At 48.7% G+C, this 11,535-nt stretch overlaps 2 protein-coding genes across 2 annotated transcripts; one reads left to right on the top strand and one right to left on the bottom strand.

The window, feature by feature from the left end:
* The first annotated feature begins 11 nt into the window (after window positions 1-11).
* LOC116523445 lies at window positions 12-1,435 on the top strand. Its single transcript, XM_032238565.1, has 2 exons — window positions 12-84; window positions 318-1,435. The coding sequence occupies exons 1-2, from the start codon at window positions 22-24 to the stop codon at window positions 951-953; spliced, it is 699 nt and encodes a 232-aa protein (XP_032094456.1). The 5' UTR covers window positions 12-21; the 3' UTR covers window positions 954-1,435.
* Window positions 1,436-2,438: 1,003 nt separating this feature from the next.
* On the bottom strand, window positions 2,439-11,276 carry LOC116523446 (succinate dehydrogenase cytochrome b560 subunit, mitochondrial-like). Its single transcript, XM_032238566.1, has 6 exons — window positions 11,204-11,276; window positions 9,434-9,490; window positions 8,754-8,855; window positions 6,006-6,067; window positions 4,854-5,017; window positions 2,439-3,525 (listed from the first exon to the last, which is right to left on the bottom strand). Exons 1-6 carry the CDS (start codon window positions 11,221-11,223, stop codon window positions 3,421-3,423), a joined length of 510 nt encoding a protein of 169 aa, XP_032094457.1. The 5' UTR covers window positions 11,224-11,276; the 3' UTR covers window positions 2,439-3,420.
* Window positions 11,277-11,535: the final 259 nt, after the last annotated feature.

Raw genomic sequence — 11,535 nt, 5'->3', positions numbered from 1 at the left:
GACGCCCGGCTCACCGAATGGATGAATAAATCGGCAGCCTTAAGCCAAGCGTGCAACGGATTGTGTCCAGAAATTGTCGGCAAGGTAAACGGCAAAAGGAGAATATTTGTAGCTGTTGAGTTGAACGGTGGATGGGGCTCTCTGAGCTCAGTGGTTTTGTTGGAGACGTTTCATGACCCTACTAGGTAACATCATCAGAGCTAGAAGGGAGAGGGGTTTGTGAAGAGCGGGAGGGTCAAGTGGAGTCAACGAATGCTTGCTAAGTCGTGGACTCCCTAGATAGGAGATAAGTCTAACGGTTCTCTTCCGCCCTGCAGCCCTCCATCCCCGTGATCAAGGAAGCCGTCTCTAACCACCCCCGGAACTCCGGGAAAACGTCCGAGCGTCCTGTCTCTTCCGGCAAGATGCCAGCCTTCGAAGAAGTCGGCTCCCGGGTAGGGGCGACCCCCAACGGCCCACTGTCCCGTCAGCCCGGCAGCATGGACCTCCGGCTGAAAGACGTCGGTGGGCCCAACACCCAGGACGCCTACGAGTTGGAGGCCAAGCCGCCACAGGAGAGGAACAGCGATGACATCCCGCTGTCGCGCCAACCGGGTTGCATGGATCTGCGTCTGAAGGACACCAGCCCCCAGCTGTCCACCTCTAACCGCCCCGGCTCGCGGGAGCCCACCCCGAGGCGGACGATCTCCGCCGAGGCCCCCCCGTCCGGCCGACCCCGGTCCCGGGAAACGAGGCCCAAAGGCTTAGGGACCCCCGACCATTTGTCCCCTTGCCGTCCGGGGTCTCTGGAAGCCAACCCTCGTCCGGGGTCCCTGCAGGTCAACCCTCGGGGTGACCGTTCGCCGGAGGTGTTGCCCCCAAGCCGTCCCCTTATGAAAAGCAGGCAGGGGTTAGAGGTGCCCCAAACGGGAGGTGCCGAAAGGAACGCGTTCCGACCCCTTTCCTCTACATAAATCTTCCCGGAAGGCCAGATTTAATAAAAGAAAACAAACAAACAAACAAAAAATCAATTACCAATGCTTAAAAAAAAAAAAGTGGAAGGCACCAGTGTGTTAAAAGCCTTTCCTTCTGTGTTTTTTTCCCCCATTTTTTTGTGTGGTTGTTTCGCGCTCGTCCTCGTTCAGTTCCGTCCTCCCACGCCTCGCCCCTCTCTGTCTCCAAAGTCCCGTTTGCGTCTTCGTAAATTGGCTGAGAGAGCCCACCCACCCCTAAAAATATATATGTATAGGGCCGGTTTTGCTGACTTGCGCCCCGCTTGTCCCCGTGCGCGCTCTGGGAAACGGGACGCCAGTGGGAGGTTCAACCATCCGTGGGATTACCAACACAAGTGCAAGGGTTCGAAAAGAAACCGAAAATCACAAGGAGTGGCCGGACAATGGAAGGGTGCAGTTAACACCGGAGGGTTTTTCCCCCCGCTTAATAATTAATAAAGGTAATTGGCCATTGAATTTGCAGCTGTTTTTCCTGATGGGAGGGGGGGGAAACTTGATTTAAGCTACGGTTCTAAAAGTTTTGCCTTTGACAGTCTCAGGATTTTCGATGACAATTAATTTTTGGACTATTAAAGAAACCTGTTTTAGCAATTCCCACCCGTTCGGCTTTGCAGATGCTCCACACACCTAGATCAAAACGTTTTTAAAAACATCAAAGAGCTTTTAAAAAAAAATAAAAGGTTTTCGGATGGATGGAAGCTAAATCGAAGGGCTAGGAGAAAATCATCTGTCTATGGGATGAGTGGGAAAATAATTGGAGGGCGCGTCGTTATATTTTTAATTTTTCCATCATTTAATTCACCGCCAAACGGGTTGATTCTCTGCCACCCGGCTGGAAAAATATTCTGCTTTGAGAGTTTGCAAGTGAATTAGGTAAAGGTTCCCCTCACATGTATGTGCTACTTGTTCCCGACTCTAGGGGGCGGTGCTCATCTCTGTTTCAAAGCCGAAGATCCAGTGTTATCCGAAGACGTCTCCGTGGTCATGTGGCTGGCATAACTCAACTCCCGAAACCGCACGGAACGCTGTTCCCTTCCCACCAAAGGTGGTTCCTATTTTTCTACTTGCGTTTTTTACCTGCTTTCGAACGGCTACGTTGGCAGAAGCTGGGACAAGGAACGGGAGCTCCCTCCGTTAACGCAATGCTAGGGATACGAACTCCCGACCTTGATCAACAAGCTCAGCGTCTTAGCCACTGAGCCACCGCAGCAAGTAAATTACTGCCCGTTTTTTAAAAAAATTATTTATTTAGTTTCATCTTTTAAGACGGTGTGGCAGGATGGCCAGCCAATAAATGTAATAAATAAATAAAATCCAAGAGAAGGAAACAAAGTCCATTATTTGGAACCATGGACTCTTAAAATCGGTCCGTTTCTATGGCGATGCTGAAATCTGAAAAGACGCCCCTCGGATTTCAAAACCGCCCCATCAACGAAAGCAAACAAGTCGATTTTTCAACGTTTATTATTAACCGGAAAATAATCTTCATGGAGTGGGGGAGTGGGGGTGGACAAACCCCCCAAGAGAAGAGACTTCATTTCGGGAAAGGGGGCTGTGACAGCCAGCTCAACGTTCACAAGTGGAAAAGCAAAATCAAGACGGATATATTTACAGAAAACTAAACGGGTGGGTTATATTTTTGGGGGAGGGGAAGGCTTTTGACGTTGGCTCAAAAGCGACCAGGAACGATTAATCCAAACAATTAATTTAATTAAGGCCGAGAAAAAAAAAAAACTGCCCAAAATTTAATTGCAAAAGTAGGGGCTGTTCCTGACCCCCCTCCTACCGCCTTGCAAAGCAAAGTTTGCAAGATTTCAGCCTGCCTTCACACACACCCAAACACAAGTCCCTCCGAGCTCCGGGCCCACTTGGAAAAACAATAACCATAAAGCCAGACTGGAGGTTGTCAAACCAATGTGTGACTCTTCTGCGCCGGCTCGCTCTCAATGGACGGCGTTGTTCCTTTTGCGGAATGGGTGTGCGCCCACACATTCGTTTGCACGCTGGCCCCAGGTGGTTCTTTCAAAGGGGAAGATTGTTCTGAGAAAGCAGCGGAGAGTCCAAAGGGGCTCGCGTTCGGCCCGTGGGAGAATGTCAGTTTCGATAGCTCAGCCGTGTTTTTTTTTCAAGCGGCGGGGGTTTTAAGCCTCGGTCGGGGAGAAAGAGTAAAATTGTGGCTCTCTCGCGATGAAAAGAAGTGAAGAAAACTAATAATAATGAGAATGAGAAAGTTCCTACCAGAACCCAAGGAGAACGGTCTCCAACTGTGTAAAGAAAAACAATATATGTGAATTTGGCCGATTTCAGCCCCTTTCAATTATTTTTCTAATTAACAAGCCGAAGTCCTTGATTGAGCCCGATTTTTTTCGGGGGTGCAAAGTTAGAAAGTTGGGGAGCGAGCAAAGGGAGAAGCGTGTTTCGTATCTCGTCACATGGCCGCGATCCCAAGGGAAGAGAAAACCGTCAGGATGAGAACCAGTACACCTGACTGGTACAACTGGGGTATCTTGAAACCCACGCCCATGTCCCAGGCCTACAAAAGAGGAGACAAAGAGGGCGTCATAACACGAGGAATTAGAAGGTTAACCAGGGGGTAGCACCCATCGGACCTCTCCCAAATGCATTCTAACCATTGTGCAGGAAAGTAAGTAAGTAAGAAAGAAAGAGAGAGAGAGGGAAGGAAGGAAGGAAGGAAAGAAAGAAAGAAAGAAAGAAAGAAGAAAGAAAGAAAGAAAGAAAGAAAGAAAGAAAGGAAAGAAAGAAAAAGGAAGGAAGGTAGGTACAAAGGAAGGAAAAGAGGAAGGATGGAGAGATGGATGGAAGGAAGGTGGGTAGGAAGGAAGGTAAGAAAGAAGGAAGGAAAAGAGGAAGGAAGGAGATGGATAGAAGGAAGGTAGGTATGAAGGAAGGTAAGAAAGAAGGAAGGAAAAGAGGAAGGAAGGTAGGTTTGAAGGAAGGTAAGAAAGAAGGAAGGAAAAGAGGAAGGAAGGTAGGTATGAAGGAAGGTAAGAAAGAAGGAAGGAAGGAAGGAAAAGAGGAAGAAGAGATGGATGGAAGGAAGGTAGGTATGAAGGAAGGTAAGAAAGAAGGAAGGAAAAGAGGAAGGAAGGAGGGATGGATGGAAGGAAGATAGGAAGGAAAGAAAGAAGGAAGGAAAAGAATAAGAAAGGAAGGAGAGATGGATAGAAGGAAGGTAGGTATGAAGGAAGGAAGGAAAATCAATAGCCCTTAGACTTATATAACGCTTTACAGTGTTTTACAGCCCTCTCTAAGCGGTTTAGAGTCAGCCTCTTGCCCTCATCAATCTGGGTCCTCCTTTGACCCACCTCGGAAGGACGGAAGGCTGAGTCAACCTTGAACTGGTCAGGATCGAACTCCTGGCAGTGTGCAGTGATTTCGTTTGCAGAACTGGAGTTTAACTACGGCTCTTAAATAAATATGAACTGGCTCCTAAGTGTCTGAATTTTGGTCACGGGGATGCTGTAACGGTCATTAAGTGTGAAAAACGATCGCCCATCTGTTTTTTCAGTGCTGTTATAACTTCGAACGGTTGCTAAACCAACAGTTGTAAGTCGAGGACTGCCTGTAATGGCAAGTGGGAAAGACCTTGGGAGGCAGGGGGAAAAGAGGCTGCAGTCGGATAAGAGACAGCTGAGCCCTCAGTTGATAATGGGTAGAGAAGGAAACCCAGTTTCTCGGGCTGTAAAAGTGGTGGAGAATCATACATTCACGCAGGCAAGATTCTGTCCATGGAGCTTTCCCACAAAGTAGGACTAACTCAAATGCTCGCGTCCCCTCCCTGGTTTGCCCCGCGAGGCCGACATACTAGCAGTAGTATTGGTTGCTCAAAAGGCCGCTTACCAAATGCCGAATCCCATTCCAGGTGTGATAGGTCAGAGGGAGGGCCAAAGCAAACTTGGCAGAATAAATTAGAGCGGGTCCCAGGGAGAACGACTTAATCATATCCAGGTAGTCGGGAAACTGTCCAGGAAGAGCCAAGGCACTGACCGCAAACAGAGACACACCTGGGGAGGAAACACATCCAGTAGGAATAGGATACAGGTAGTCAGTCAGTCAGTCTATCATCTCTCTACCTACCGTATCTATCATTTGTTTGTCTATCTATCTATAGTATTTACTATCCATCCATCCATCCATCCACCTATCAATTTTTCTACCCATCCATCCATCCATCCATCCATCATCTATCTATCTATCTATCTATCTATCTATCTATCTATCTATCTATCTATCTATCTACCTACCTACCTACCTACCTACCTACCTACCTACCAACCAACCAACCAACCAACCAACCAACCAACCAACCAACCAACCAACCAACCATCTATTTTCTATTTATCCAACCATCTTTCTATCAATTTTTCTATTATCTATTTACCTTTCTATTTTTCTATATCATCTATCTACCTACCTACCTATCATCAATTTTTCTATCTATTACCTATTTATTTTTTATATCTATTTATCTATATCTATCTATTTTTCTATCCATCCCTCCATCTTTCTATCAATTTTCTATCAATCAATCTATTCATCTATGTCTTTCTATTTATCCATCCATCCATATTTCTATCAATTTTTCTATCTATTATCTTTCTATTTTTCTATATTCTATTTTTTTCTATTATCTATTTTTCTATATCTATCTATCTATCTATCTATCATCTATCTATCTATCTATCTATCTATCTATCTATCTATCTATCTATCATCTATCTATCTATCTATCTATCTATCTATCTATCTATCTATCTATCTATCATCTATCTATCTATCTATCTATCTATCTATCTATCTATCTATCTATCTATCTATCATCTATCTATCTATCTATCTATCTATCATCTATCTACTCTTTCTATCTGTCTGTCTGTCTGTCTGTCTCTCTACCTCTATATCTACAGTATTTCTATCTATCTTCTATCTACAGTATCTATCCATCCATACATCTTTCCTTGCCAATCAATGAGGAAGGAAATGATGAGGCACCTAGACTCATTCCCACGCCGGTCCCGCGGTGAGTGATGGACATCAACATCGGCAGGGTCCACCTAAAAGGAAGGAAAGGGGGATGCTGTAATGAGCTGAACCCAGAAATGACAGCGCTGACGTTTCTTTACGGAAAAGAAAGGAGGAAAGGACATACAGGTCATCCTTAGAAGAATTAATCAGTGGAACACCTTGCTCCCGAAGTTGTGGGTGCTCCAACACAGGAGGTTTTGGTGAAGAGACTGGACAACCATTTGTATGTAATGGGATAGGGTCTCCTGCTTGAGCAAGGGGTTGGACTAGAAGACCTCCAAGGTCCCTTCCAACTCTTGTGTTCTTTTTCCCTCTTCCCTCCCTCCCTCTCATTGGGGGTTTTCAAGAAGAGATTAGACAAGCATTTGTCTGAAATGCTACAAGGTCTCCTGCTTGAGCAGGGGGCTGGACTACAAGATCTCCAGTCTCTTCAAACTCTGTAATCCATCCTTCCTTCCTTCTTTCCTTCCTTCCTCCTTCCTTCCTTCCTTCTCCCTCACTGGGGTATTTTAAGAAGCGACAGGTCAACTACTTATCTGAAACAGTCTAGGGTCTCCCGGCTTGATCAGGGGGTTGGACTAGAAGACCTCCAAGGTCCCTTCCAGTTCTGTTATTCTGATATCCTTCCTTTCTTCCTTTCCTTCTCTCTCCTTTCTTCTTTCTCTCTCTCTTTTTATCTGTTTCTCTCATTGCGCCACCTCATAGAGCCGAGGTGGCGCAGTGGTTAAATGCAGCACTGCAGGCTACTGCTGGATCAGCAGTTCAGCGGTTCAAATCTCACCGGCTCAGGGTTGACTCAGCCTTCCATCCTTCCGAGGTGGGTAAAATGAGGACCCAGATTGTTGTTGGGGGCAATATGCTGACTCTGTAAACCGCTTAGAGAGGGCTGAAAGCCCTATGAAGCGGTATATAAGTCTACTGCTATTGCTATATTCCCTCCTGCCTTCCTTCCTTCCTTCCTTCCTTCTCCCTCACTGGGGTATTTTAAGAAGCGACTGGTCAACTATTTATCTGAAACAGTCTAGGCTTGATCAAGGGGTTGGACTAGAAGACCTCCAAGGTCCCTTCCAGTTCTGTTATTCTGATATCCTTCCTTTCTTCCTTTCCTTCTCTTTTCTCACTCTCTTTTTATCTGTTTCTATCATTCCCTCCTCTTGCCTGCCTGCCTGCCTGCCTGCCTGCCTGCCTTCCTTCCTTCCTTCCTTCCTTCCTTCCTTCCTTCCTTCCTTCTCTCTCACGGGTATTTTAAGAAGCGGCTGGTCAACTATTTATCTGAAACAGTCTAGGGTCTTCCGACTTGAGCAGGGGGTTGGACTAGAAGACCTCCAAGGTCCCTTCCAACTCCGTTACTGCCGCTATTCTCTATCCCGAGTGCTGAGCTCAGGCCAGGCCAGGCCAAACTGTTCCAGGTCTTCTTCTGAACTGCTCCCCACTCCAAATTATTCGAGGAATCCTACCAGAGAAGGAACGCTGGAATCTGCGGAGGCGGCTGAGGAATGAGAGGGCCACACGGAGGGGGGAGAAATTCTCCTGGACAGAGGAACAGGCCAAGGACTTAAAGAGAAATTAACCAAGATGTTGAGCTTGGCTACCAAAGTTGGGGTTGTCATTTCTCCCCCAGGGAGCAACTCAACGCAGGTCAATGGAGGCACGAGTTGTCCTTGACTTATGGCTGAAAGGCAGCCCTGGAGTTACGGTGGTTAAGATTGTGGTGGTTTGGGAGACAATTTCATGGGGCCTCACCTGATTTTTTTTTTTTTACGACCCTTTTGGCGGTGGCCATTAAGTGAACGGTGCGGTCATTAAGTAAACGGCCACAACAGAGAACACGAAGAGGAGGAGGGAAGCTCAGCGTGATGGGTTAGGTAGGACCTTTCCATCTAGGGGGTCTTGGGTGCTCTCTGAGCTTGGTGGTTTTCTTCCAGACGTTTCATGACCCAACTAGGTAACCTCATCAGTGCTAGAAGGGAGAAGGAGGAGGAAGGGGAGAATTGTGGGGTCCTTGGTGCTCTCTGAGCTTGGTGGTTTTCTTGGGAGACGTTTCACGACCCAACTAGGGAACTTCATCAGTGCTAGAAGGGAATGGGGCTTGTGGAGAGGAGGAGGAGGAGGACAGTTGGGTCCTTGATGTTCTCTGAACTTGGCTGTTTTGTTGCCGACGTTTCATTACCCAGCTGTGTAACATCATCAGTGCTTAGAAGAAAATGGAAGTTGCAGGGAGGAGGAGGAGGAGGAGGAAGAGGAGAAAAAGGAGGAGAAAGAGGAGGAGGAGGAAGGACTGTGGGGTCTTTGAACTTGATTTCTTGCAGACATTTCACGACCCAAATAGGTAACATCAGCAGTACTAGGAGGGAAGAGGAGTTTGCTTGCTTGAAGAAAGCACACCCTTCTCCCTTCTAGCACTGATGATGTTATCTAGTAGGGTCACGAAACGTCTGCAAGAAAACCACCAAGCTCAGAGAGCACCAAGGACCCCCTCGTTGCCCCCAGCTATAAAAATTCTTCTTTATTGGCATTTATTGACAGGGGGATCCAGATAAGGACGCTGGCTCTGTAAACTGCTTTAGAGAGGGCTGTAAAGCGGGACATAAGGATGATCTCTGTTTCAACCCAGCCCACCTCGCGGATGTTAATTCCCGTGGGAGAACGGCAGGGAAGGAATGCAATTCAGGACATTATGAAAGGCGCTCGATCGCAATTAAAGACGCCCCTTACTTGTAAATGCTGATATGCGGGGACAACGGCCGTTTGGATTCGGTGTTCTTCTCCCAAAACTTGGCCATTTCTTCCTTCGCTGACGTCGTCACGGGGAGCACGCTGGAAAAGAACCGCCGAGAACGCGTTAGGAGATAGACCCCCCCAAAAAACACCCAGTTGTGAAGTTTCCCAAAAGATGCCCTCATTAATTTACGAGCCTCGAGACAAAGTTCAAAAGAAATCCATTCATTAGGATCAACATTTTGGCATGTTCTTCTGCGGAGCCGAAACCGATTTCCGCTTAATTGCATTTGATCTTTACCCCTGTATCTCCTCCCTTCTGTTTGTGTCATAAATCACATCCACCAACAAGGTGCTACGGCAGGCTATGAACATGCACATTTCACATGCCAGCTGTAGGAATATGAGACCTGACTGTGGTCAAAGGTATGCATGGAATTCCCCTCCCTTTTCCTATGTCAGCAATAGTAGTCATAGAAACGCTTTACAAGTTGACATCAGTAATGTGTCCTCAACTTACGACCATTTGTTTAGCAAGCGTTCAAACTAACGACTGGGCTAAAAAAGAAAGAGATTCATAACTGATCCTGGCACTTATGGCCATCACAACCATCACCGGGAACAAAATTCAGGGGCTTAGCAACCGACACATACACACAGTCCAGATGGCCACTTACTGTCGCATGGAGAATCCCGTGTTCAGGCGGAGACAGAGGGAACGCCGGCCCGCTAATCTGAAGAAAAAAATAATTATAACAGGATGCGTTGAATGGATAGCCCGGATTTTGTCCTTGATGTGTTATCAGCCTACCTCACAGGGTTAGCGTTAAGGATTTTCTGAACCGTGAGAGACCATAACGGTTGGGTTTAATAGTTAAGGCGCCAAGCTAGAAACCGGGAGACAGTGAGTTCTAGTCTTGCCTTAGGCATGAAAGCCGGCTGGGTGACTTTGGGCCAATCACCAGGAGACTGGGAGTTCTAGTCCCACCTTAGGCACGAAAACTGGCTCAATAACTTTGGGCTAATCACTAGGAGACGGTGAGTTCTAGTCCTGCCTTAGGCATGAAAGCCGGCTGGGTGACTTTGGGCCAATCACTAGGAGACAGTGAGTTCTAGTCCTGCCTTAGGCATGAAAGCCGGCTGGGTGACTTTGGGCCAATCACTAGGAGACAGTGAGTTCTAGTCCTGCCTTAGGCATGAAAGCCGGCTGGGTGACTTTGGGCCAATCACTAGGAGACAGTGAGTTCTAGTCCCACCTTAGGCACGAAAACTGGTTCAATAACTTTGGGCTAATCACTAGGAGACAGTGAGTTCTAGTCCTGCCTTAGGCATGAAAACCGGCTGGGTGACTTTGGGCCAATCACTAGGAGACAGTGAGTTCTAGTTCCACCTTAGGCACGAAAACTGGTTCAATAACTTTGGGCTAATCACTAGGAGGCAGTGAGTTCTAGTCCTGCCTTAGGTAGGAAAGTCAATCGGGTGACTTTGGGCCAATCACCAGGAGACGGGGAGTTCTAGTCCTGCTTTAGGTATGAGAGCCACAACCCCCCCCCAAAGTGTCCCCAGGACACTGATCTTCACAATTCTTCCCCCCACCAACAACCCTGCAAGGTAGGCTGCGGCGAGGAAGAGCAAAGGAAGAGCGTTCGTGGCTGAGGGAGGACTCGAACCCAGGCCTTCACCCCCGACACTTTCCTTACGCTGCTTTGGATCCCCTGGTTTCATTTAAGATGAAACCAGGGGATCCAGATGGGGCCCCTTGCTCAGCTACGTTCATACGAGTTGCAACCCATAGGGGGCGCCATCCATGCTGGGCCATTCAGACATACACACCAGACACGTGTCCGTCCCTCAATTTGCAGACCAGAGCTCCTTTCTCTTTCGCAAGGCAAGGGGTGTGTGTGTGTCGGACTACAGCGCCCATCACCCCCGGCTTGCCTGGGAGGAGGAGCCCTGCAGGCTGGGGAGGATGGGTTGTGCAGTCAGGCTCCGCTCCGTGCAACCCATAGGGGGTTGCCAGTCGGACGTAACACATCAGACACGTGTACGGCGCTCCCACGACTTGCAGAGCTCTTCCACCCCCCTTCTCTTTCGCAAGGCAACTACAACGCCCATCATCCCCGGCTGGCGAGGGACCTGCAGCCCTGCAGGCTGGGGAGGATGGGCTGTGCAGTCCGACGCCTCCCTCCCTTCCCAGAGGGAGGAAAAGGACTGAATACACGAGCAGGAAAAGGGAAGGGGGGGGTTAAAAGGGAAGACACGTGTCTTTGGGTGCTCGTGTGAATCCCCCCTCCCACACCCGAATTCACCCCGCGCGTAATAATCCCCCCTTCCCGGCCCCGAAAAGGCGTGTTTCTCCGATCCGGGGGCCACCGAGAGCCCTCTCAGGCGAGACGAAGCCGCCGCGGGGCTCCCCGTCCCCTCCGGCGCGCCTTTTCTCCGGTCACCTCAAGACGGAGGCCGCCATCTTGGCCAGCAGGCGCCCCGAGTTGCCCGCTGACGTCACCGCCCGACTTCCGTCGCCGGAGGGAAAGAAGGGCGGAAGTGCGGAGCCGCTGGGCGCTTGGAGGCGCTGCGGGGTGGGAAGGAGGCGGGGTTGCCCTTCCCGGAGGCTGGGGGGGGGACGGGACTACAGTACCCATAATCTCCTACCCAGGGATGGGGGATGTAGTCCTCTTCTTCCTCCTCCTCCTCTTCTCCACCATCCCTATTCCCTTACAGCAGAGTTTCTCAAATCTTGGCAACTTGAAGATGTCCAGACATCAACTTCCAGAATTCC

Source organism: Thamnophis elegans, unplaced genomic scaffold, assembly GCF_009769535.1.
Source record: "Thamnophis elegans isolate rThaEle1 unplaced genomic scaffold, rThaEle1.pri scaffold_310_arrow_ctg1, whole genome shotgun sequence".
NCBI classification, from domain to species: Eukaryota; Metazoa; Chordata; class Lepidosauria; order Squamata; family Colubridae; genus Thamnophis; species Thamnophis elegans.
Note: the sequence above shows the minus strand (reverse complement) of the source record. Positions and strands in the feature narration are given on the sequence as shown.

What these genes read in the sequence shown, in the direction of transcription:
- LOC116523446 (XM_032238566.1), bottom strand. Translation starts at nt 11,223, where the DNA reads ATGGCGGCCTCCGTCTTGAG. An exon ending in ATGGCGGCCTCCGTCTTGAG is followed by an intron (nt 9,491 to 11,203) that starts GTGACCGGAGAA and finishes TTTTTTCTTCAG; the next exon opens with ATTAGCGGGCCGGCGTTCCC. An exon ending in GGAATGGGATTCGGCATTTG is followed by an intron (nt 3,526 to 4,853) that starts GTAAGCGGCCTT and finishes CCTCTTTTGTAG; the next exon opens with GCCTGGGACATGGGCGTGGG.
- LOC116523445 (XM_032238565.1), top strand. Translation starts at nt 22, where the DNA reads ATGAATAAATCGGCAGCCTTAAGCCAAGCGTGCAACGGATTGTGTCCA. An exon ending in GTCCAGAAATTGTCGGCAAG is followed by an intron (nt 85 to 317) that starts GTAAACGGCAAA and finishes TCCGCCCTGCAG; the next exon opens with CCCTCCATCCCCGTGATCAA.